General features: G+C 41.3%; 1 protein-coding gene across 1 annotated transcript; it reads right to left on the bottom strand.

The window, feature by feature from the left end:
* Nucleotides 1-223: 223 nt before the first annotated feature.
* On the bottom strand, nt 224-26,738 carry LOC134354288 (fascin-like). Its single transcript, XM_063063213.1, has 6 exons — nt 26,213-26,738; nt 23,745-24,026; nt 21,734-21,852; nt 6,982-7,138; nt 4,890-5,063; nt 224-429 (listed from the first exon to the last, which is right to left on the bottom strand). Exons 1-6 carry the CDS (start codon nt 26,736-26,738, stop codon nt 224-226), a joined length of 1,464 nt encoding a protein of 487 aa, XP_062919283.1.
* Between the last annotated feature and the right edge of the window lie 308 nt (nt 26,739-27,046).

Raw genomic sequence — 27,046 nt, forward strand, 5'->3', positions numbered from 1 at the left:
AATTTAGACAGGAAATCTAGATCTCTAATGTGGTTTCTCCATTTTCAAAAGTTGTCTTATAAAGCAACTGATTGATTCGGATGCCTATCCTGAAGACGGCTGATAGAGAAACAAAGAATGAGATCTAAAAGTATAACATATATAATTTATTTTAGCTATTCATATAGATTTTACAGGGTTTTAATGCATTTGTTTTTTCTTTCAAGATCAGATCCAAAGCTGGTTAATAAAGAAACATTGAGGCAGACTTGGCATCCTCCCCTATTGCTCTGAATTCTCCTCTCTGTTGTGTTATCACGTACTTGCCATTGGGCGCCTTGAGGATCAGCACATTCGAACCGACCAGCTGGATAATGAAGTTGATTGGCTGCTCTCCTGTACCAGTGATGTAGCCATCTTTATCCATTTCCCAGTACTTGTCTGTGGACACTGACCCAGAACAGAAAGAAGCAGACATTTGTCAGCTTGGGATTTAACACAATGAAAAGGTCATTTGAGCAGTCTTAACTGAGGATTTTAAAATGTTCACCTAATATAAAGGATCTGTCAGAATGATCAAATAACCCTCAATTTATGCAGGGACTACTTTATTTATGTCTCTTGATGACTTCATGCCTAGAGTATCAGGTGGCAGTTTCATCTAGAACAACTTGCCCAGCATTGCATTGCCCCTTTGCATGGTTGTCCTTTGAGAGAACATTTCCAGCTTTAAAAAAGGACTCCTCTATTGCTAGGAATGATGAGCCCTGTTTTCAGTGATGCCTGATGCCTTGTCTCAGTTGGAAAATGTGAGGAGATGCTTTCAAATTCCAGAAAAAGATAAATACAGAAGAAGGAGCACAGAATAGGAACAAACCAAGATTCCATGCATTGGGGAAGAAGAGAAAGGAGTTAAATGATTAAGAATGAAAAGTTATATTTTTCATATTTATTTTCATTTACAATATTTCTGGGATAAAATTAATAACACTAAAGGAAATCCTCTTTGAAATAGTCTGGGAATATGGTTTTGGCTTACCACAACCTGGTCTATCTGGAAACACGAGAAGAAGAACAACAGCAAAGAAATAGACAATGATCTACTCAACATCCCTTCCTTATCTGCTTCCACCTATCTGCTCCGTCTCTTTCTCTATTCTTCCACCCTATATTTCTCATGTTTCTGCCTGCCACCTACCAACCTCTATCTAAAACACTCCCTCTCCTCTCCTCAACTTGCCTCATCAGCCCATCAGACCTTGCCTCCCTCAAAAGCTAGTTCTGCCGACCACGTACCAGCCTTTGTCTCCCCAAATTCTATATACCAGTTACCTCTCCTCCACACCTGGTCCAGATGGTGGGTCTCACCATCTCTTTGGATGCACTGATGCTACTTGAGCTGCTCATTTCTTCCAGCAGTTTAATTTTTGATCCGGATTCCAGCATTTGCAGTTACTTACTTCTCAGATTTATTTATCTCATAATACAGTGGATTCCGGTTAATGGGGACACATTGCGGCCAGTACATTTTGGCCCAATTAGGCAGCTGCCTGAATTAGCCAAAGTTTCACAGAAATAGTTAAAACGGTATAAAAAAGACAAACTGAGTAACAAATTAAGTATTTAAATGACATTCAGAACACTATCAATACTACTAAAGTACTATAAAACTGCATTAGTTCCTAATAGTTATTGATGGAGGAATTCATCCAGTGTGTGCAATGAACAAAATAAGCTCAGACACCTAGTGCAGATAATGGACTGCCTTCATACAATGCTATCAATGATTGCATTGTCAAAATCTTCATTTTCATTGTAACATTCAAGATGATTGTTGATACCTTCAAATTCTTTGTAGTGAAATTGTTTTATTTTCACTCCCAGCCGTTTCTGGCATCTCGCAGCCTTAATGCTTGAAACTGCAGTGAGCAAAACAGTTCTAAATTGTCTTGCTGTTTATTTCTTACCTGTGATCAGTGGCAAAGATTACTGCTTTTTGAACACGAACACACGCAACTGATGTTATTTAAAAACTGTTCGCTCTAAGCATGCTGTGGCATCTAACAGCCACATAAATGCACATGACTGAAACTAGTTAGACCCCATTCAGCAACAGTTTCCTGCCCCAGTTAAGCAGCATGGTGTTCCAAATAAACAAAGTGAATCACAGTAATTTTCTTGACAAGTTTTTGTGCTTTAAATGTTGTCCTAAATAATTAGCTGCTCCGATTAAGCGATGGCCTAATTAATCAGAATCCACTGTACGTTGAAACATACAATGAACTGTGTCTTCTGCGTTAACAACCAACAAACCCAAGGACGTGCCGGAGGCAGCTGACAAGTGTTGCCACACATTCCAACCTGAGTGTGGCTTCATCTTTACAGCAGAGGAGGAGTGACGCTCTGTCCGCCAGAGAAAGCAGGATCTCCCAGTGGCCACACATTTTAATTCCACATCCCATTCCCTTTCTGATATGTCTATCCACGGCCTCCTCTACTGTAAAGATGAAGCCACACTCAGGTTGGAGGAACAACACCTTATATTCCATCTGGGCAGCCTCCAACCTGATGGCATGAACATTGACTTCTCTAACTTCCGCTAATGCCCCACCTCAGCCTTGTACCCCATCCGTTATTTATTAATTTATATACACACATTCTTTTTCTCTCTCTCCTTTTTCTCCCTCTGTCCCTCTGACTATACGCCTTGTCCATACTCTGGGTTCCACCCCCCCCCGACTTTTCCTTCTCCCTGGGCCTCCTGTCCCATGATCCTCTCAAATCTCTTTTGCCAATCACCTGTCCAGCTCTTGGCTCCATCCCTCCCCCTCCTGTCTTCTCCTATCATTCTGGATCTCCCCCTCCCCCTCCCACTTTCAAATCTCTTACTAGCTCTTCTTTCAGTTAGTCCTGATGAAGGGTCTTGGCCGAAACGTCAACTGTACCTCTTCCTAGAGATGCTGCCTGACCTGCTGCATTCCACCAGCATTTTGTGTGTGTTGCTTGAATTTCCAGCATCTGCAGATTTCCTTGTGTCTGCCCATTCATATTTCCCAAATGCACACACAGTCCTCCAACCCCAGGACATGCCGTCCTCGTTCCCCAATCTCCAATAGATTCGAGTATTCACAGAAAATAGGCATTTATCTTCCCCAGTGAATTCGCCGTGACTTCTGGATTTCTGATGGACCTTCGTGTTACAGTCTTCAGCATTGACTCCAGGACTTGCCAACGACAATGAATGAAGATGGTGGATGAGGACCCGAACTCCGAACTCACTGATGACGTGACTCCGAACACTAGGCTTCGGACTCCAGGCTCACCGATTTGCGTACCTGGGGGGTCACCAGCCTTGTACCTCCAGCTCACACAGAACACCAGTTCCACAACCCACCAAAAACTCACTGACCTGGGGCGGGTGGGGAGCGGAGTATGTCACCAGCCCTCTTCTTCGCTGGTCAGCCGGCCCAGCATCTGACCATGGACGTCTTTCGTCCTGGCTGTTGAACACAGAGTGGAGGCCTAGACCTGTAACTACCCCACATTTCTGTCCCAAAACTCTAACCTGAACTCTAATTCCCCTCTCAGTCCTCAAAACCATCCTGACAAATGATCTTGTCCATCTCCCATTGTCATAGAAAAGTACAGCACAGAAACAGGCCTTCAGCCATCTAGTCCATGCCGAACCATTCAAGCAGCTCATCTTGCCCATCTGCTTGTTGTATTCTTAATGTAGTAAAATAAAGTAATTGCGTAATAGATGTGAAAAGCAATTCTGATCCTAAAATATATTAATATAATCAGTTTAACCAGAAAATTTCAAGCCATGTGGAACAATTCCAAAAGGAGTTACTTCAACATTAATGCTGTATTTGAAAGCTTTCATTACAGCTTTCATCAGGATAAGGATAAGGGGGAAGCCTTTTAGGACTGAGATTAGGAAAAACTTCTTCACACAGAGAGTGGTGAATCTGTGGAATTCTCTGCCACAGGAAACAGTTGAGGCCAGTTTATTGGCTATATTTAAGAGGGAGTTAGATATGGCCCTTGTGGCTACGGGGATCAGGGGGTATGGAGGGAAGGCTGGTGCAGGGTTCTGAGTTGGATGATCAGCCATGATCATAATAAATGGCGGTGCAGGCTCGAAGGGCCAAATGGCCTACTTCTGCACCTATTTTCTATGTTTCTATGTTTCTATGTATCACTAAGATCTATCTTACAGATTTATTATATGGTATACATTTTATTGGAGAGGGTAGTCTAACAGTCATGATTCTTTAAATTGCAAGTGCATGTTTTCATTTTTTCACTATCCTTGGTTCAGTAGATTCTTCATCTTATTTGGTGCATAAGACCTGGAGGTGAGCTGAAAATCATCAAGAGACCATGATGTTAGACTTGATTATGGTACATTGCACAGTTGAACTGTCTACAGGGATAATAAAGGAAGAAAGGTCATTTGGATATATACCAGAGGGTAGCTCACCCTCACAAAACTGTTTCTTTGCAAGGGAAACAAATGAAAATGCAGGTGCTGGATCTGAAATAGAAACAGAGATGTCAGAAGTATTCAGCTGGTCAAGCAGCCTCTGTAGAAACTGAAAGTAGGAAAATTTTATATCACTGACCCTTTCTCAGAAGTCAAGGGTAAGTGGAAGATTAGAAATCTGTAAAGTTGGTCACTGACCAAAATCTTTCCACGGATGCTGCTTGACTGGCTGAGTTCTTCAAGGAGGTCTGTCTTCGTAACATTACGAGAGCCATCACAGAAGTAAAAATATAAGATTGAAAGATTAGAAAATAAAAATAATTTAATCATGGATTTATTTAGAGCTGTGTTGCAAATCTAAAAGCAATTACAATTTATCCAAAAGGATCATTAACACTAAATAAACAGTTAATAAACTTACCAAGTTTGAATTGGTAATAGCCATCTTCATCAGAAGTCATCCTACTTGCCTCATACATAGGCTTGTTTCCATCTAACCTTTGTGTTCCAGAACCAAATCCCACAAAGCCAAAATCACTTTGCAATATTAGGAGTGGTCGGTTCACGAGTTTCATAATGAATTCTTGAGAATTATCTGAAAACCAATACATCATAATACAATCATCAAAACCTCCAGTTTTAATGAAGAGTCTTCATTTAATTAGCTGCTGAGCAACTTTTAGTTGTAATTTTTGTTCCTATTCTGTTCATGGTTGCATGAGGAAGATAGTTTTCTATTCAATCGTGTGTTGTTAATTAGAAAGCACAGGCTGCAGGACTGGCAAAAACAACTTCCTTCATAACATCCAAAATAAATTGAGTCAATACTTGAGGTTGAATCATTTGGAAGAGCATGTTTAAAAAACAGGGATATTCATAGAAATGGGATGAATTTCTGTGCTGCATCATTTTGATTCTCTCAGGTGCTCCATCCTTAGTAGTCTATTCAAACTAAAATATTGGTTGAATATTTCAGTCATTAAACTGGACTTCATTAGACATCCATCCAGCAGCTCCTACAGCCAAGCTGGTGCCAAGCATATTGCTTCATAAGTTTTCCTTTGGACTACACTGGTGAGGCCCAGAGGCTGGCATCTCAGGATCTCCATACTTCCCACCCTGGCTTGTGAAGATGATCACCATCACCCATTGTCCTTTGACACAAATGGATACCAACCACCAACCACCGTCAATGATGAACTCCTGCACCTATCTGGGGAGCATTCCATTATCAGACTCCTTATTGACATTAGCCCTATTGGTTGCTTCAGAGCAAGGGTCTTTTTGACCAAATGTCTGCAAGACTCTTACCTGTCTGTAGATAATGAGGGGAAATAAATCGGCGAATGGTGTGGGAGTGAGTTGGGTTAGAATGGAGGTGGTGTAATGGCACACTGGTCTCCAAATGGAGACCCTCTGAAGAAATAGAATAGTGTAATCATGTCCAAGCCATGGGTATCCCAAAGTTAATGGAGGAGGCTGCAGCAGTGGGGCCACATTGAGGTGCCAATGTCCTGTTGATATCAATGTAGGTATGCTGTGCTCATCACAGCTAGCAATAAACTTTTTATTCCATTAAAATAACTGGGTAGTATGTGTGGATAAAATGGAGTCCCAGCAGAAACTCTTCAAATTAGGCGTAATTAACAATTTTCATGTGATGCCATTCTTGTTAAACTTTGCCTTAACAACAAAGGTAAAAGTTTGTTCCAGTATCTGTTAGTAAGTTACTAATGCAAGCTGCCTGTATTGACTTGGAGGAAACATAAAGGAAAATTAAATTGGAATTAGGATATCCAGTTTCCCAGTGGGGAGAGCCTTGGCAGGAAAAGTTCAAGATGCTAATGAGTCCAATCCTGAGGGAAAAGTTATATCCTACCCTCTACTAGTTGTTTGTCTTTGTAGATTTCTGTTGGTTCTCCATCAACTGACAAAGAATTTGCTGCTTTCAATTTAAAATTGCTTCATAGTCACATTCTACAGTCTTCTTCTACCCTTCAGTTTCCGCGCACTATACTTTCTTCACTGGATTACAGTGTGCCTCCTTCCCGTACCATCTCTGGCACCCCTGCATCCTCAAACATCATCACATCACTTTCTGAGGTTTAACAATTAACCTGTTAACCACACCTTCATTCCCACCTCCAAAAGTTTTCTAATCCTCTATTAAAAAATTCCATGAAAGTCATCATACTGTTGAATTAAATTTGAGTTTATATTTGTGTCACTGAATGTTATATGAGAAAGTACAAGCACTCCCTCTGACTGCAAATGAACTTGGCTCTTTCCTCCTAATTAATGTACCATTTGTCATATATGCCCAAATGCTACTACTGGAGTCAACCAGACAAGAGCATCACATACTGAGAATCATCCCAATTAGCCGTTGTTCTGAGCACCCTGGCAATATTTTTCCCACCAGTCTATCAGAGAAGAAATATTCAAACATTTATTAATATATCTATTTATCCATTTACGGACAGGACTGAATGAATGAATAAATTGTAACTCACCAGCTGCAGAGTATCCGACTACAAGCTGCCCAGTGGACTTTGTGCTCAGAAGTTTTCCATCTCCTGTCTTTATAGTCACCTTAGGTCCATTGTACATGATATTAAACCAACAATCATCAGTCAGAATTGGACTTGTCATAATTGTATTTTGAGGACCCTTAAGAAATTTTTAAAAGATCATTTGATGTAAGGGTCTGATTGCACAATTGTACTCAAAATTTGAAAACATTTTTCTTGCCCCTTGGAGGTACTACTTACATCTAGTGTATGTCAGTGCTTTAAAGCCTCCCTCAAGTATTTAATCCTTGTGTGAACCAAGACACTGAATATTGGAATGACTGCTTGTCACCATAATATGATAATGGACTTCATAATCATGCTTAATTCTGTCTTTGTCTAATATCCCAGAAAGTATTGGGTAGCTCAGAGGCACTGTGTCAATCCCAGAACTCCAGCTATGCAGGAATACCATATTACTGAATGTCTTTAATGTATATGAATCTAACTTCCTTATACCACCTGACTTGGCAATTACTCCACACTGGCCTCCCTATGCACATTTAGGCATTATTCATAATTAGTTATTTAAATTGAGATTTTGGTATGAAACTAACATCATTGGCAGTTCATAGTTATTCAGAGACTTCTGCAACTATGCAAAGAAACTCAGTGGGCTTTTAAAGTAAGAAACATTACAAGGTTAAGTTGCAAATCACAGTAAAAGTATAAAGCACAGCAGGAAGTAATTCGCACTTATCCTAGGCCAGTGAAAGAGCGAGCTCTGTCTTTTACTCTATTCTTCAAAACTTTCCCTTCAAGTACTTAGCAAAGTTCATGGTAAGAGGAGTTACCATTGCCGAAGGGTAGAAATGTCTCTCAGCATAAATGGTTGCATCAGAGCTGCGGAGATAAGTAATAGTAGAAACCCTAACCACTATCCTCCAATGGTGCCAGAGTGGAGTGTGGTACACAAGGACTGGAGGAAACAAATATTACGGATTTACTCATATAAAGAAAAAGATAAACTTGACAACCACAATGCATATTATTTCCTTTGGTACTTTTAGCAACAACCCTAAGTCTATGCAGTCTGTCTTCTGACTCTTCTGGCATGGAAAAGGTTTCCCTTTGTTTTCGAAATGAAAACTGTTCACAATTCCTCTGCTGACTTTTCCATTGAGACAAGACTTTGGTAAGAGAACTTTCTGAGAGGGTAGGCTGGAACTGAGGTTTCACTGTCATAGAATAAGGGTTTGGTACTTAGGATTATAGTGAGGAGAAAATCTTGCCCTCTGTGTCTTGTCAATGTCTCGGGTTCTCTGCTGTAGAGGTCAGTGATTGCACAGTGACTGAACAGGAAATTTTTAGATACTAAAGAAAGCAAGGAGTACAATTATAATGTTGGAAAATGGTATTGAGCCAGAAGAGAAGCAATGACCTCACAATAAGAAGGGAGGGAGGCAGAAAAAAGGAAATTATAGGCCAGTTAGCTCGACCTCAGCGGTTGGGGAGATGTTGGAGTCAATTGTTAAGAATGAAGTCTCAGGGTAGTTGGAGGCACATGATAAAATAGGTCAAAGTCAGCATGCATTCCTTCAGGGAAAAATCTTGCCTGACAAATCTGTTAGAATTCTTTGCGGAAATAACAAGCAGGATAGACAAAGAAGAATCTATATAGATGTTTTGTACTTCATTTTCAGAAGCCCTTTAACAAAGTGCTGCACATGAAACTGCTTAATGAGATAAGTACCCTTGGTATGACAGGAAATATACGAGCATGAGTAGAAGATTAGCTGACTGGCAGGAGGCAAAAAGTGGGAATAAAAGGGGCCTTTTCTGGTTGGTTGTCAGTGACTAACTTTGTTCCGCAGTGGTCAGTGTTGGGACTGCTTCTTTCCAGTTCATATGTGGAACAGGTCAAAAGCTTTAAGTTCCTCGGGGTCAATATCACAAATGACCTGACTTGGTCCACCCAAGCAGAGTTCACTGCCAAGAAGGCCCACCAGCACCTTTACTTCCTGAGAAAACTAAAGAAATTTGGCCTGCCCCCTAAAACCCTCATTAATTTTTATAAATGTACCGTAGAAAGCATTCTTCTAGGGTGCATCACAACCTGGTATGAAAGTTGTCCTGTCCAAGACCGGAAGAAGCTGCAGAAGATCATGAACACGGCGCAGCACATCACACAAACTAATCTTCTGTCTGTGGACTCACTTTACACCGCACGCTGTCGGAGCAGTGCTGCCAGGATAATCAAGGACACGACCCACCCAGCCAACACACTTTTTGTCCCTCTTCCCTCCGGGAGAAGGCTCAGGAACTTGAAGACTCATACGGCCAGATTTGGGAACAGCTTCTTTCCAACTGTGATAAGACTGCTGAAAGGATCCTGATCCGGATCTGGGCTATACCCTCCAAATATATGGACCTGCCTCTCGGTTTTTTTGCACTACCTTAATTTCCATTTTTCTATTTTCTATTTATGATTTATAATTTAAATGTTTAATATTTACTAATTTTTACTATTTTTAATATTTTTAAAATTTAATATTTGTAATCCAGGGAGCGGAAAGCGCAGAATCAAATATCGCTGTGATGATTGTACATTCTAGTATCAATTGTTTGGCGACAATATAGTATAAAGTATGTCAATGATTTGGATGATGGAATTGGTGGCTTTGTGGCCAAGTTTGCGGATAATACGAAGAGCCTGGGAACTTGCAGAACTCTTTGGTTGGCTGCAATCATAATGATCTCTTAGCCACTCAGCAGGGGCCATTAAAATGAAGCGAGGTATAAGTGGAGTGGCCACGGATGGAGTGCACAGCGTTAGAGTGGCCAGGCTTGGGTGAGAACAGGCTCAGGCTAGAACTTAAGTTTGAGAAGTTGGAATTTAAGCTTGACAAGTGCGGGCAGGATGGTAGTTAAGGCAGTGGAACGCTCCTCCAGTAAGATGTGGGATCGCAGGGTACCTAATGGTCTCCCTGATGACTACATGTGCAGGAAGTGCACCCAACTTCAGCTCCTGACAGATAAGGTCATGGACCTGGGGCTGGAGCTGGAGCTGGATGTACTCAGGACCATTCATGAGGCTGAAGATCTCATAGATGAGATATTTACTGAGGTGGTCACACCCAGAGTGCGCAGGTTTCAGATAGTAGAGGGATAACCACTGGGAGAAGTAAAGGGAGTAATCAGCCAGTGCAGGGTTCCCCTGTGGCCATTCCCCTCAGCAACGAGTATATCCCTTTGATTACTGCTGGGGTGATGCACAGCAGGAGCAGCCAGGCCAGTAGCACTGAGGCTCAGCAGGGAAAGGTGAACTCAGGCAGAATGATAATGATGGAAGACTCGATAGTTATGGAGATGGACAGGAGACCCCACAGTTGCGAAGGAGCAACCAGGATGATGTGCTGCCTCCTAAGTGCTGGGGTCCGGGATGTCTCAGAGCAGCTGCAGACAATCCTCAAGAGTGAGGGTGAGTACCCAGATGTTGTGGTGCACACTGGCGCCAATGACCTAAGTAGAAAGGGGAAGAGGTCTTGCACAGTGAGTATAGGGAGTTAATGAAGGGGCTGAAGTACAGGACCTCCAAAGTAGTGACTCTGGATTACTCCCAGCACCACATGCTAGTCAAGGCAGGAATAGAATGATAGTACAGATCACTCAGTCCTGAGTGGCTGAGGAATTGATGCAGGGGGTCAAGGTTTCAGATTTCTGAATCATTGGCATCTCTTCTGGGGAAGGTATGACCAATAAAAAAAAAGGATGGGTTACACCTGAGTATAACGGGGGCCAATATCCTTGCAGGTAAATTTGCTAGAGCTGTTGGGGAGGATTAAAACTAATTTGTCAGGGGGGTGCGATCTGGAGTGATAGGGCTGAGAATAGGGCAGTTGGTATACTGTAATGAGACTGTAAGGAAGGACAGGCAGATGATAGGGCACAATTGCAGTCAGTGGGATGGGCTGGAGTGTAACTTGGGGGCAAAATCAAAAAGGGTGATGAATTCAGGACTGAAGATGTTATATTTGAGTGCACACAGTATATAGAATAAGGTAGATGATCTTGTACTGCAGTTAGAGATTGGCAGGTATGATGTTGTTGGATAGATGCACCGTAGAAAGCATTCTTCTAGGGTGCATCACAACCTGGTATGGAAGTTGTCCTGTCCAAGACCAAAAGAAGCTGCAAAAGATCATGAACACGGCGCAGCACATCACACAAACCAATCTTCCATCCTTGGACTCACTTTACACCGCACGCTGTTGGAGCAGTGCCAGGATAATCAAGGACATGACCCACCCAGCAACACACTTTTTGTCCCTCTTCCCTCCAGGAGAAGGTTCAGGAGCTTGAAGACTCATTCGGCCAGATTTGGGAACAGCTTCTTTCAACTGTGATAAGACTGCTGAACGGATCCTGACCCAGATCTGGACCATACCCTCCAAATATCCGGACCTGCCTCTCGTTTTTTTTGCACTACCTTACTTTCTATTTTTCTATTTTCTATTTATGATTTAGAATTTAAATTTTTAATATTTACTATCGATTTGTAATCCAGGGTGCGGGAAGCGCAGGATCAAATATCGCCGTGATGATTGTACGTTCCAGTATCAGTTGTTTGGTGACAATAAAATATAAAGTATCAATGTGTCATAACTGAAAGAAAATAATAGTTGGGTGCTTAACGTCCAAGGATACAGATTGTATCAAAAGGAGAGGCAGCTGAGCAGAGGGGTTGTGTGGCTCTACTGGTAAAAAATGAAATCTAATCCTAAGAGGGAGTTGACATAGAATCAGATGTTGAAGAAACCTTGTGGGTAGAGATAAGAAACTGCAAGACCCTGATGAGAATTCTATACAGGCCTCCAAACAGTAGCCAGGATGTGGGCTACAAGTTACAATGGGGGATAGAAAAAGCTCGTAGAAAGGGCAATGTTACAATAGTCATAGGGGATTCTAGTATACTGATAGATTGGGAAAATCAATTGTTGCTGGATCCCAAGAGGAGGAATTTGTAGAATGCCTACAAGATGGTCTTTTAGAGGAGCTTATGGTTGAACCCACTAGGGGATTAGCTATTCTGGATTAGGTGTTGTGCAATGAACTGGAATTGATTAGAGAACTTAAGGTAAAGGAACCCTTAGGAGTCAGCAATCATAATGTGATAGAATTCACCCTGTAGTTTGAGAGGGAGAAGCTAAAGTCAGATGTATCAGTATTACAGTGGGGTAAAGAGAAATACAGAGGCGTGACAGAGGAGCTGGCCAAAGTTGATTGGAAGGGGACACTAGCAAGGATGAAGGTAGACAGCAATGGCTGGAGTTTCTGGAGGCAATTCAGAAGGTGCAAGATAGATATGTCCCAAAGATGAAGGAGTATTCTAAAGGGAAGATGAGGACCGTGGCTGACAAGGGAAATCAAAGACAAAAGAGATGACATAATATAGCAAAAATCAGTGGGACGTTAGAGGATTGGGAAGCTTTTAAAAACCAACAGAAAGCAACAAAAAAGCTATAAGGTAAACTAGCCAATAATATAAAAGAGGATGCCAAAAGTTTTTTTCAGATATATAAAGAGTAAAAGAGAGACAAGAGTGGCGTTCAGACCATTGGAAAATGATGCTGGAGAGGTAGTAAAGAGGGACAAATAAATAGAACTCAAACCTAAGTATTTTGCATCGGTCTTCACCGTGGAAGACACTAGCAGTATGCCAGAAATTTGGGGGTGTCGGGGGCAGATGTGAGTGCCATTGTTATTACTAAGGAGATGGTGATTGGAAAGCTGGAAGATCAGAAGATCGATAAGTCACCTGGACCAGATGGATTACACCCCAGGCTTCTGAAAGAGGTAAACTGAAGAGATTGTGGAAGCATTAGTAATGAACTTCCAAGAGTCACTAGAATGGTTCTGAAAGACTAGAAAATTGCAAATGTCACTGCACCCTTTTAAAAGAGAGGAAGGCAGGAGAAAGGAAATTATAGGCAGTTAGCTCGACTTCAGTGGTTGGAAAGATGTTGGAGCCCATTATTAAGATCACAAGACAAAGGAGCAGAAGTAGGCCATTCGGCCCATCGAGTCTGCTCCACCACTCCACCGTGAGCCAAACTATTCTCCCATCGAGTTCCAATATCTGGCTTTTCCCCCATATCACTTGATACCCTGACTAATTAGATACCTATCAATCTCCTCCTTAAACACCCTCAATGACTGGGCCTCCACAGCTGTATGTGGCAACAAATTCCATAAATCCACGACCAATTAAGGATGGGATTTCAGGGTATTTGGAGGAACATGATAAAGTAGGCCAAAGTAAGACATATAGACATTAAGAGGATGTGCTGGAGCTTTTGCAAAGCATTAAGTTAGATAAGTCACTGGGTTTGAGATGTACCCCAGGCTACTGTGAGAAGTGAGGGAGGAGATTGCTGAGCCTCTGGCATTCATATTTGCATCATCAATAGGGACGGGAGAAATACTGGAGGATTAGAGGGTTGCGTATGTTGTTCCCTTGTTCAAGAAAGGGAGTAGAGACAACCCAGGAAATTATAGACCAGTGAGTCTTACTTCAGTGGTTGGTAAGTTGATGGAGAAGATCCTGAGAGGAGGGATTTATGAACATTTGGAGAGACATAATCTGATTAGGGATAGTCAGCATGGCTTTGTCAAGGGCAGGTCATGCTTTATGAACCTGATTTAATTCTTTGAGGTTGTAACAAAACACATTGATGAAGGTAGAGTAGTGGAATGTAGTGTATATGGATTTCAGCAAGGCATTCAATAAGGATCCCCATGCAAGGCTCATTCAGAAGTAAGGAGGCATGGGATCCAAGGGGACCTTGCTTTGTGGATCCAGAATTGGCTTGCCCACAGAAGGCCAAGTGTAGTTGTTTATACTCTGCATGGAGGACGGTGACCAGTGGTGTTCCACAGGGATCTGTTCTGGGACCCCTCCTCTTTGTGAATTTTATAAATGACCTGGATGAGGAAGTAGAAGGATGGGTTAGTAAGTTTGCTGATGTCACATAAATTGGGGGTATTGTAGATGATCTGGAGGGTTGTCAGAGGTTACAGGAGGACATCGATAGAATGCGGAACTGGGCTGAGAAGTGGCAGAGGAGTTCAACCAGATAAGTGTGAGGTGATTTATTTTGGTAGGTCAAACACACAGACAGAATATAATACAGTATTAATGGTAAGACCCTTGGCAATGTGGAGGATCAGAGAGATCTAGGGGTCCGTGTCAATAGGGCACTCAAAGCTGCTGCACAGGTTGACAGTGTTGTTAAGAAAGTGTATGGTGTGTTGGCCTTCATCATTCGTGGGATTGAGTTCAAGAGTTGAGAGGTAATGTTACAGTTATGTAAGACCTTCGACCCCACTTGGAGTACTGTATTCAGTTCTGGTCACCTCACTACAGGAAGGATGTGGATAATTTAGAAAGGGTGCAGCGGAGATTTACAGGAATGTTGCCTGGATTGGAGAGCGTGCCTTACGAGAGTAGGTTGAGTGAATTTGGCCTTGTCTCCTTGGAGTGACAGAGAATGAGAGGTGACCTGACAGAGGTATATAAAATGATGACAGGCATTGATCATGTGGATAGCCAGAAGCTTTTTCTCAGGGCTGAAATAGCTAGCATGAGGAAGTAGGTACAGGGCGATGTCAGAGATAAGTTTTTCACATAGAGAATGGTGAGTGCGTGGAATGCACTGCCAGCAACAGTGGTAGAGGCGGATACAATATGCTCTTTTAAGAGACTCTTAGATAGGTACATGGGGCTTAGGAAAATAGAGGGCTATGTGGTAGGGAAATTCTAGACAGTTTCTAGAGTAGGTTACATGGTCAGCACAACATTGTAGGCCAAAGGGCCTGTAGTGTGCTGCAGGTTTCTATGTTCTACGAAGTCAGCATGGTTTTCTTAAGGGGAAGTTTGCCTGACACATTTGCTGGAATTCTTTGAAGAAGTAACAGACAGGATAGACAAAGGAGAGGCAGTGGATTATGTTTACTTGGATTTTCAGAAGCCCTTTAACAAGGTGCCACACATGAGGCTGTTAAAAACGATAAAACCCAATGGTATTGCAGGAAAGATACTGGCATGGATAGAAGACTGGCTGGCTGGCAGGAGACAAAGTGTGGGAATAAAGGGGGCCTATTCTAGAAGGCTACCAGTGACTAGTGGTGTGCCACAGGGTTCAGTGTTCAGTCTGCTTGTTTTCACATTATATGTCAATGATTTGGATGACAGAATTGATGGCTTTGTGTCCAGGTTTGCAGACAACACAGACGAAGGTAGAGGGGCAGGTAGTGATGAGGGAGTTGGGATTCTTTCGGAAGGACCTGGACAGATTATGAGAATGGGCAAAGAGATGGTAGATGGAACATAGGGCAGGGAAGTGTCTAGTCAGGCACTTTGATAGAAGGAATAAAGATGTAAGCTGTTTCCTAAACGGGGAGAAAATTCAGAAAACAGAGGTGCAAAGGGACTTGGGAGTCCTTGTGCAAGATTCCCTACAGCAGAAGTTCCTAACCTTTTTTAATGACATGGACGCTTACTATTAACTGAGAGGTCTGTGGACCCTAGGTTGGGAGCCCCTGTCCTACAGAGTAACTAGCAGATTGAGTTGGTGGTGAGGAAGGCAAATGCAACATTAGCATTCATTTTGAGAGGACTAGAATACAAAATCAATCATTATAATGCTGAGGCTTTATAAGGCATTGGTCAGACTACACTGGGATTTTTGTGAGCAGTTTTGAGCCCTTTCCTAAAAGGATATGCTGTCATTGGAAAGGGTACAGAGGAGGTTCATGAGAATGATTCCAGGAATGAAATGGTTAATGTATGTAGATTGTTTGATGGCTCTAGACCTGTGTTTGCTGGAGTTTAGAAGAATGAGGGGGATCTCTTTGAATCCTATTAAATATTGAAAGGCCTAAAGAGAGTGGATGTGGAGATGATGGTGCCTATAGTGGGTGAGTCTAGTACCAGAGTGCACAGCCTCTGAATAGAGGGATGTCCATTTAGAACAGAGATGAGGAGGAATTTGTTTTGCCAGAGGGTGGTGAATTGTGGAATTCATTACCACAAATGGCTGTGGAGGGCAAGACTCAATGGGCTGAGTGGCCTAATTCAGTTCATATGTCTTATGGTATCTAATTCAGGGGAATAATATAGGAGAACATTTGGTCTTAGATCTGATTATTTCATACATCTTTAAAGTAATTATGCAAAGGGTCAAAAGTGGTGGCCTGAATAAAGAAAATTGTAGTAGTCTGTGAAAGAGTCCAACACAAGTCAACTGGAATCACAGTAAGACAGGGAAAACAGTAACTTGTCAATAACAGGCCTTCAGGGTGCATGCACTACCAGGACAAGATAAAACTTGAAAGTCTGAGCTCCCAGGAGAAGAAGATAGAAGTTTGATAAAAGAGAAAATGGATGATCGTGACCAACAGGAACATAATACACATGAAATCAGATTACATTCAGAGCATGCTATGAAAAATTAATGGAGGATATGAGGACCTAATAAAGGATAAGAAGACATGTCAATTTAAAATTTGACAGAAATATATTTTGGAAGCATATAAAATAGTCAAAAGAATAATGAAGATTTTTATGGACAAGAGGGAATTTTTTTCAACAGCTTGGCTATAATGCTGAATTAATAAAAACAGAAAATGCTGAAAATATTTTGTAAGTCGGCTAGCATGTTCAGAAAGAAAAAAAGTTGTGCTGAGCTTACAGATAAATGACCTTTCCAGTTCTCTCACAAACTGGAAACGTTGCTTTTCTGAAATTACTGAATTCACTGCTGTAGTGTGCTATTCAGAAAATTATATCCTCTTCCTATTGCAACAGACTTAAGAGAGAGAGAGAAGACAGAAATAGAATGGAGAATTAAAGTGATAAGCAGCTGGAAGGTCAAGGCCAACCTTTTGGACACTGGACATATTCTGCAAAGTGGTCACCTATACATTTTTCTCCAAATTCCTGAGTATTGAATACGGTACATGATTGCAAGAGATACAAACAAATTGCTGTTTCACTCAGAAAGTATGTTTGGATCCCTGGAGGGCAGGAAAGGAAAAGTTAGAAAGGCAAATGTTTTCCCTAGTGCTGTTACAAGAGATGGTTTTGCAAGAAGCAGAATGGGGTTAGTGGAGGTGGAAGAGTGAGTCAAGAAATTGCAGAAAGGATGTCCTCTTCAGAATTGTGAAAGGCCAAGGGAGGAAGAGATGTGTCTGGTGATGGTATCATGTTGAAGATGAAAAAAAAATTGCAGAAGATGGTCTGTTGAATGTGAATGTCTGTGGAATGGAAGGCAAGGAAATGAGAGCAGAAGAATAGGAAATAGAATATACACAGTTTAGGGTCTTGGGAATCATGGTGGAGGACAAATCACAGATAGGAAAAAAATACCTCATGTGATGGTATGGAGGAGTGTCATCTTTAAAGCAGGTGCTAGAGAAGCTGGGAGAATGCAATTGAGTCTTTATGGGAATTAGGATGGAGTGTAGTCAAGATATCAGTGGAAGCTTGTGGAATTGTCTTGCTATCCTCATGATGAAGGTAAGAGGAAAAGGAAGAATCAGAGATAGACGTTATGATCAGGGAAGAGCTTGGCAACAAATTGTTGAAGTTTTCATGTTCCACACAGCAACAGGTAACTGCTCTCTGCAACTATCAATATGCTGAGAAAAGAGGTGAGGGAGGCAGAGGATTTTCCCACAAAGAGACAGGTATAGCCTGGACACATGTCATGGTTCTTAGTAGGAAGAGGACAAAAAATAGAGCAAAGTTGGGAAGAAATAAGTTATGTGGAGCAATAATAGTTTGAAGAGCAATAGATATTTATATGCTCTCTCCCTCTTGCTTCCCACTGAGCAACTTCCCACCTAGTTTTCATCTTCCATGTCACCAGCCCCCCGATCATTGATTCATCTTCTGTAATTTCCAATGTCTGCAACATTATGCCACTTTCCCCTTCTCTCTCATTTCAGCATTCCAAAGGGACCATTCCCTCACGCTCCAAAATCCATCAACACCTACTTTCCCATGTGATTCACTTGTTTTTCCCATTTGGTGTACTGTATTTGGTGATTATAATGTGATCTCCACTGCACTGAAGAAACTAAATGCAAATTTGGTCACTGCCTCACAAAACAAGAACAACCCTGAGTTTCTAGCGCCCTATTGGCTTAATTTTCCATCCCACTCCCACTCTGTGTTTGGCCTCTAACACTACTGCGAGGAAACCCAACACATGCTTGAGGAACAGTGTCTCATTTTCCATCTTGGCACATTGCAGCCATCAGCACCCAACACTAGATTCAACAAATTCCGATCACCAGTCTTTGTATTAGAACTGGCCAGACTGTCAACACATAATGGTAACTGATTATTTCCAGAATTTATTACATTTCAGATTTTCAGTGTTTTTAATGTCACAGTACCTGCACTATTTTTTTTATCTTCTGTCTCTTTTCATGTCCTATTTACATCTCCTCCAGACAGATCAGCTATAATTAGCAAGTCTTCACTGTGCTTTTAGCCAGTATCACCACCACCTGCATCGTTCAGAGTTTATGGATCTTCCCATCACACTTTCCCTTTGCCTTCTGCACCTTAAAATATCTTTGGTTTCTAATTTTTCTGTGTTCACAATATCTGAAACGTTACTCTGTTTCTACCTCTGCAGATATTGTCTGATATGCTGATTAGCTCCAGAATTTCCTGTTTTTAATTTAAAACATGGAATTGTAGCCACTGACTCTGAAGTAAACGTAGGTCCATTCCATACAATTTTGTAATAGTGACTCACATGACACAATTTACTAAGGCAATTGAGACCCCACCAATACATGTACCAGTTGAACATAAAAACCATTATACTGTACATCAGCCACAAAACAGGACATATAGCACACTTGTAATGCAGGCACTTCATGATTGGCATCAATTCAGCTCTTTTAAACAACTAGCCAAAACCTGGATATCTTTTCTAATCCTTTAAATCCCACAGTTCAAGGATTCAAGCAGGAATGAAAAAACTCTCAAATTTGTCCAGTTATACCCAGTCTACACATAGTTACTACACTCTTCAACATAAGACCATAAGAGATAGGAGCAGAATTAAGCCACTCAGCCAAACAAGTCTGCTCCGCCATTTCATCGTGACTGATCCATTTTCCCTCTCACCCCCAGTGTCCTGACTTCTCCCTATAACCTTGACTAATCAAGACTCCCTGACTAATCAAGAACCTAACAACCTCTGCCTTAATTACACTCTCCACAGCCACCTGTGGCAATGAATTCCACAAATTCACCAACCTCTGGGCTAAATCTCTGTCTCATCTCAGCCTAAATGGACATCGCCCTATTCTGAGGCTGTGCCCTCTGGTCCGACATATATTCCCCCACAATTTGAAACTTCCTTTCCACATACACTCTATCTAGGCCATTCGTTAAGTTTCAATGAGAGACCCCCTCATTCTTCTAAATCCCAGCGAGTACAGGCCCAGAGCCATCAAATGCACCTCAAATGATAAATCTTTCATTCCCAGAATTTTCCTTGTACACCTCCTCAGAACCCTCTCCAATGTCAGCACATTCTTTCTTCAATAAGGAGTCCAAAACTGCTCACAATACTCCAACTGAGGCCTCACCAGTGTCTCATAAAGCAGGAATTACATCCTTGCTTTTATATTCCAGTTCTCTTGAAATGAATGCTAACATTGCATTTGCCTTCCTCACCACTGAATCAGCTTGCAAACCAACCTTTAGGGAATCCAATACAAGGACTTTCAAGTCCCTTTGCACCTTGGTTATATGAATTTTCTGTCCATTTAGAAAATAGTCCGCGCTTTTGCTCCGTCTACCAAAGTGAAAGACCATACACCTCCCAACACTGTATTCCGTCTGCCACTTCTTTGCCCACTCTCCTAATCTGTCGAAGTCTTTCTGCAACATCTTTGCCTCTTCAACACTACCTGCTCCTCCACCTATCTTGGCATTGTCCACAAACCTAGCCACAAAGCTTTCAATTCCTACATCCAAATCATTTACATATAATGTGAAAAGAAGCGGTCCCAACACCGATCACCGTGGAACACCACTAGTCACAGGCAGCCAGCCAGAAAAGGCTCCCTTTATTCCTACTCTTGGCCTCTTGTCAATCAGCCTACTCTCTATCCATGCTAACATCTTTCCTGTAATACTATGGGCTCTTTTCTTGTTTAGCAGCTTCCTGTGTGACACCTTGTCGAAGGCCTTCTGCAAATCCAAGTACACAACATCCACTGATTCTCCTTTGTCTATCCTGCTTGTTATTTCCTTAAAGAATTTCAACAGATTTAACAGGCAAGGTTTTCCCTTAAGGAGACCATGCTGACTTTGGCCTATTTTATCATGTGCCTCCAAGTACCTTGAGACTTCATACTTAACAATTAACTTCAACATTTTCCCAGCCACTGAGGTCAGGCTAACTGGTCTATAATTTCCTTTCTTCTGTCTCTCTCACTTCTTATCATGAGATCATTGCTACTCTTCCGCCTCAATACCGTTTTCCAACATAGTAATTGTACTCCTTGGTTTCCTTAGTATCCAAAAGAGTGAAATGACATTTTCAATTTTTCAGTCCTCCTGAACCATGCCAGAGTCTAGTGATTTTTAAAATATCAATACCAATGCCTCCACAATCTCACCAACTACCTCATTCAGAACCCTGGGGTGTAGTCCATCTGCTCCAGATGACTTAGCCATCTTCAGACCTTTCAGCTTCACAAGCACCTTCTCCCTAGCAAAAGTAATTACTCCCCCGACGCTCTTGAACCTCCAGCATTCTGCTAGTGTTGTCCCCTATTACTACCTCTCCAGCACTACTTTCCACCAGTCCAATATCTACTCTCACTTCTCTTTTATTCTTTATATATCTGAAAAAAACTTTTGGCATCCTCTTTGATATTACTAGCTAGCTTACCTTTGTATTTCTTCTTTTCCCTCCTCGTGGCTTTTTAGTTGCCTTCTGCTGGTTTTTAGAAGCTTCCCATTTCTCTAACTTCCCAATAATATTTGCTCTATTATATGCCCTCTCTTTTGCTTTTATGTTGTTTGTAACTTCCCTTGTCAGCCACAGTTGCTTCATCCTGCCTTTAGAATACTTCTTCTTTGGGATGTATCTATTCTGTTCCTTTCAAATTGCTCCCCAAAACTCCAGCCATTGCTGTTCTTCCAGCATCCCTGCTAGTATCCCCTTCCAATCAACTTTGACTAGCTCCTCTCTCATGCCTCTGTAATTCCTTTTACTCCACCGTAATGCTGTTACATCTGACTTCAGCTTCTCCTCTCAAGTTGCAGGAGGAATTCTATCACATTATGATTACTGCCTCCGAAAGGTTCCCTTACCTTAAGCTTCCTAATCAAATCTAGTTCATTACACAACACTCAATCCAGAATAACCTTTCCCCTAGTGGGCTCAAGCACAAGCTGCTCTAAAAAGTCATTTTAATAGTCTCTCTCTTAGATCCAGCACCAACTTGAATTTCCCAATCTAGCTCCGTATTGAAATCCTCCATGTCCATCATTACATTGTCCTTTTGACATGTGTTTTCTATCTCCCACTTTCTGGATACTCTTTGGAGGCCTGTAGGTAACTCCCATCAGGATCTTTTTACCCTTGCAGTTACTTAACTCTACCCACAAGTTTCTGAATCAACCAGTTCTGAAGATCTGTATGTTATTACTTACCACTGAAAGGTATTCTTTTGAAATACCACGAAAACAAGCTTTTCTGGTCGTGTTATTGATGGTTATCTGAAAGATCTCGGTATCTTTCACTTGTGTTCGATGAGCATAGACATTGCCACCTATCAAAGGATTGCTGTAGCATTTTAGTGAAAATTTACATGAAATCTAAATGCAATTCTAAATGTAAACTCAAACCACTGTTCTCTCCTTCTATTCTACTAAAAGATTGGGTAGTAATTTAAGGAGCTGATATCCTACATGTATAATCAGCAGAAAAAACCATAGGATAGTTGGAAGTGCAGCAAGGTACTTGTGTAGATGGATACATTTGCTGGAACTATTATTAACAATGCATTTAATATGAGATATCTCCAGAATTAGGATCCTCAAGTAAAAAGCACTTGGCAGGGGGCACTTCCGGTAAGATGGTAACACATTCGGATGCAACGGCTTCTCGGGGGCCAACCAAAGATGTTTTTTTTTCTTTGATAAATGTGATTTTTATGATCGCAAGACAATACTGGACTCCACGAACTTTGAGTACTGCAGGCTTACACCATCAATAAGCTGCTCATTAATTGGAGGAGCTGGCCAGCATATCAGATGAACTAGGTTGGGTTCAGAGGAGCTGCATTGGAAACACTGGAGTTGGTGTGCAAAGGTGGCATGCAGTGTAACTGTGGGTGATTGCTTTGGATGTTTCCCTTGTGATCGCAAGACCCTGTTTGACATTGATAATGTAAGATGCCACAGGTCTGCTTCCCTTGTTTGATGGTGTGACAGGTGGCGTGGGAGCTGTGTAGCCTTGGTTGTAGTTAGGACTAGGCCTCAAGCTGCAGAGGGCAAAGGGAATGTCTGCAGTGGGAAGATCCTTAAAGACTAAATGATGCAGGTGGTGAGGATACTGACTAAAAGGACAGTGAAGTCCTGCTAATTATAGCTGATCTGTCTGGAGGAGATGTAAATCAGAGACACCAAAAGCAGTACAGAGTGGCATCCGTGCTTGGTTGGGGGCTGGCCTCTCCCATCAGTGCTGCCCTCAAGTGTTCAATTGGTGGAATGACAGGCTGGATTGCTGTGTGGGAACTGTGCCATCATTCTGCAGGACATGTCTGGGGCTATGTAAGTGTTTATCTTTTGCATGGGTTTTTTGCATGCTATTATGAATATGCTGTGTATGCTTTGCACCCTGGCCCCAGAGGAACGCTGTTTCATTCGGCTGTATCCATGTATAGCTGAATGATAATTAAACTTGATTTGATTTGATTTGCTTTGAATTATAATTATATTTGGGGATCCAGATGCTGTAGATTAAATCATACTGGTTAAGGATATGTGGTGATATATAATTAATGAAGTGGTCAGTAGTCCAGCCCCATTTACATCCTATGAATAAATAGGTTTGGAAAATATAATGCCAAGAAAACTTGTCAAGTACTGAATTTTTATTCCCACTGTACTCTTCTTTCTCCTCAAAGGTCCTTTTGTATTTGAAACAGTTCAGCATAACTACTACACAGAGTGGAATGGTCAATTATATCAGTTGTTTTGTTGCACACGACCAGGACAGCTTTGAATTTTAACAGGGATTATCAAAAGTCTCTCTAAAAATGCTTGTGGCGGATAAATGCCTCAGAGAAGAGCTCTCCATGGAATTATCTGGTAGTGATGGTGATTGGATATTGAGCTATTAACAATTGCTGATTTAGAACAATATTTTGTTTGGTTCTGGGGTACCACCAGAAATATTTAAATTTTTTAAAATTCTGCTCTTGAAATATTAACTTGAATTACTGTCATCTGATTTTCTATAATATTCCAGCATGTTATATTTTCTTTCCAAATTACAAGCATTTACGTTGTTCTGCTCTGTTGGTGTTACAAAAGGAGGAACATTAACCTTAAATTAATGGAGAAACTAAAATAATTAATAATCTCCACACCTGACATCTAACTTGTTAAGAAAGCTTTCGTCATGTTTCTTGATGTCACATTTTCCTTTGCTTCTTACCTGGTCTAAGACTGACATATTTGCAGTTTAACAATGATCGAATGGTGACTTGTCCAGGGCTTGGGTCAGCAGAGAAGAATTCATCCATGCTGGGATTGTCAGTTTTGAAGGTTCTAACATAGCACTCCCTTCCACTCAAAAACCTTCCTTCAGAGTCTTTCAAGCAAAACATTCCACACCTTATCTCTGGTGTATATAAGGTCCTTGATGACTGGCATGCCTCGAGCTTGCCACTGCAGCCAATAAGATCTCCACCACTCGTTCTTATACTGTATTTCTTCTCTTAAAGAATAAAATGAAAGCCAGAAAACCTTATGTCATGCCAAATTTTAAACATTATAAATCATAGTAATATTTTAAGTGTGCACTGGTTATCATCAGCAACAATTATGTTATTGCTCTGATAGAAATCACTCTTCAAAATACTTGTTCTTAATTATACTGCCCTTTTAGCCATTCATCTTTTCTGTTCCGAGCTCTTGAACAAGTAGTCTTTTCTTAAATCATGCCCATATATGAATCTTACCACAGCATATAAGTGATATTCATCAAATTATGCCCAGTGTAATTATGTTTATCATATACTGTTCCTCCTCATCCCTCTCAAGACGTGTATGGCCTTCAGAGTCATTGGCCGCAGCATTATCTCCAAGGCCTTTTCTCTACAGTCTGACTGAGTAAGACCACCTTCGTTTTATTCCAATTTCTCAATGCCATCACAGTCAAAAGATCAACTGCAAAAACTTTGCACTCTGTTACTGCTGCTATCCCTGGTCTCCTCCGAATTTTTAATTGCACTTTATTCACCTCATGAATATTTTTGTTATTTCCATTTAAACCGCCCCAATTCAGGACATTGCAACTCCTCTTGGGCTTCACACCGGGCTCTGCTTATCCTTAACCCAACAATTCTGTTTGACCACCAATCCAGCAACAGTTCAAATTCAGGACTTTCCTCTGGTTAAATCTGTTTTGGGATCTCCCTGTCCACCTCCTCCTACCCATTCTCCTTCAAAATACCTCAATTATCACATTTTTGTACAAACTTCTGCAAGTTTTCTGTGCTGCTGTATGCTTCCCACACTTGGCCTCTTACGCACCCTGTTTGTCTTTGTTCTATTACTGGCAACTACATCTTTAGTTACCAACATTTTGAACTAACAAAGTCAAAGTCAAATTTATTATCAGACTATATACATGTCTCCATATACAACCCTGAGCCTTCTGCAGGCATACTTAGCAAATCTATAGAACAATAATTGTAACCTGTAAACATCAGGAACTGTTAACTATAAACAAACTATGCAAATGCAGATATAAATATAATTAAATAGCAATGTAACATAACAACTACCATTAAACCTCTTTGTCTCTTTACCTCTCCTGTTCCCCAAACTTGCCACTTCGACCAAATTTTTTGTCACCTGACCAATATATCTCCTCATATACCTGAGTGTCAGATTTTCTATATAATGCTCTTGTGAAGCACCTTGGAATGTTTTGCTACATTAAAGATTCAATGCAAATAGTTATTTCAATCACGGTAATGTGATTGCTGCAAATGGCGTCACTGCTTCTGAGCTGAGTTCCAGCTCCATTGTCTCTGAGCGGAAAACATCAATGCCAGGCTTATGTGATTCATCATTGAAAGCCTTGCTGACTCCAAATACGAGAATGAATAATCACACTAGAGCTGGAAGAAATATAGTCCTTCGAAGCTGAGCGCTCAAAGAAAATAAACTGAAAAAAAATTAGCAAAAATATTTCAGGGCCATCAGACACTCCTGCCTGGAATTCTTTCTCACAGAATGTTTTCGAGTACACTATTGAGAACCTGTGGAAGGAACAGTGGGGAGAACATAAAATCAGCAGACGATTTAGCCCGCAAACACGAGGAAATCTGCAGATGCTGGAATTTCAAGCAACACAATGCAGCAGACTAGGCAGCATCTATAGGAAGAGGTACAGTCGACGTTTCGGGCCGAGGCCCTTCATCAGATGATTTAGCCACTGCTTCTCATGTGCCCTTACATCAATCAGATCCACAGTGGCAGAAGGCTAGAGGAGACTGTGGATCTTTACGGAAACATAGAAAACCTACAGCTCAATATGGGTCCTTCGGACCACAAAGCTGTGCCGACCATGTCCTTACCTTAGAAATTACCTAGGGTTACCCATAGCCCTCTATTTTTCTAAACTCCATGTACCTATCCAGGAGTCTCTTAAAAGACCCTATCGTATCCGCCTCCACCACTGTTGCCAGCAGCCCATTCCACACACTCACCACTCTCAGTAAAAAACACCTCCTCTGTACCTACTTCCAAGCACCTTAAAACTGTGCCCTTTCGTGCTAGCCATTTCAGCCCCGGGAAAAAGCCTCTGACTATCCACACGATCAATGCCTCTCATTATAATGCAGAATATAATATAGTGTCAAGAATATTAAAAATTTTTATTAGTTCTTGTACCTCTGAAGTTAAAGATGAGAGTCATAACACAGTCTCGACCCCAGGGTAATTCGCTGTCACACTGTACCGCATTTTCATTGATTTCATAACGTAGGTATTTCTTCTTGCCCAGGTTGAACATATTAATATGGGGATGGATGGCAAGGTGTACCACCCATTTCTCACTTTCTGTAATTGCCTGGGCAAAACAAGTGATATTGTCCTCTGCACCTCCCAAGTAACGTTTCGTCTCCTCCGACTGGAAGGAGACTTTGCCATCTGGATGTGTAATAATCACGAACTTGTTATAAGGATTGGGAACCTCCCAATTACATGTGATCTTCCCATTATTATCTCCACCTAAGTACCTTGTCAGAAAGCTTCTGATGTAAACCGTAGAGGAATTTTCCTCCAAAAACTCTAAAGTCCAGATTTGTTTTATCTTCAAGATTGTGCTAGTTGCATTGACTTTGAAATTGAAGTTCTCTGCTGTCAAGTATTTCTGGGCTGAGTTGATCAGTCCAACTGAAAGCACTCTATTAACCATCTTCCTTTGTTTACAACTACAGATGTTACCACTACAGTGTTGTATTTTGTACTTCTGTGACATCGTCAGTGAATTGGAGCAGGGCAGCTACAGTGACAGAACATACCTTTATTACATTATCAGGGTAAAAAATCACCGTGATTGTTACATAAAGATTGTTACATCACTGGTTGTGATGCATGACAAACTGTCATCGAGGAAATATTTCTGAATTCCAGCATTTCAAAGAAAATACATTTCCAAATAAAAACCTTGGTTTAGTTTATTCTGTCCCAGATGAAAAGATAACTTGTTTATCCCAAAAACAT

Source organism: Mobula hypostoma, chromosome 11 (genome assembly GCF_963921235.1).
Source record: "Mobula hypostoma chromosome 11, sMobHyp1.1, whole genome shotgun sequence".
In the NCBI taxonomy this organism is placed as follows: Eukaryota; Metazoa; Chordata; class Chondrichthyes; order Myliobatiformes; family Myliobatidae; genus Mobula; species Mobula hypostoma.

Coding starts and splice junctions, on each gene's coding strand:
- LOC134354288 (XM_063063213.1), bottom strand. CDS start 26,738: ATGGTTAATAGAGTGCTTTCAGTTGGACTGATCAACTCAGCCCAGAAA. Junction 24,027..26,212: donor TCTCATCTTTAACTTCAGAG/GTACAAGAACTA, acceptor TTATTCTTTAAG/AGAAGAAATACAGTATAAGA. Junction 21,853..23,744: donor ATATGTCAGTCTTAGACCAG/GTAAGAAGCAAA, acceptor ATCCTTTGATAG/GTGGCAATGTCTATGCTCAT.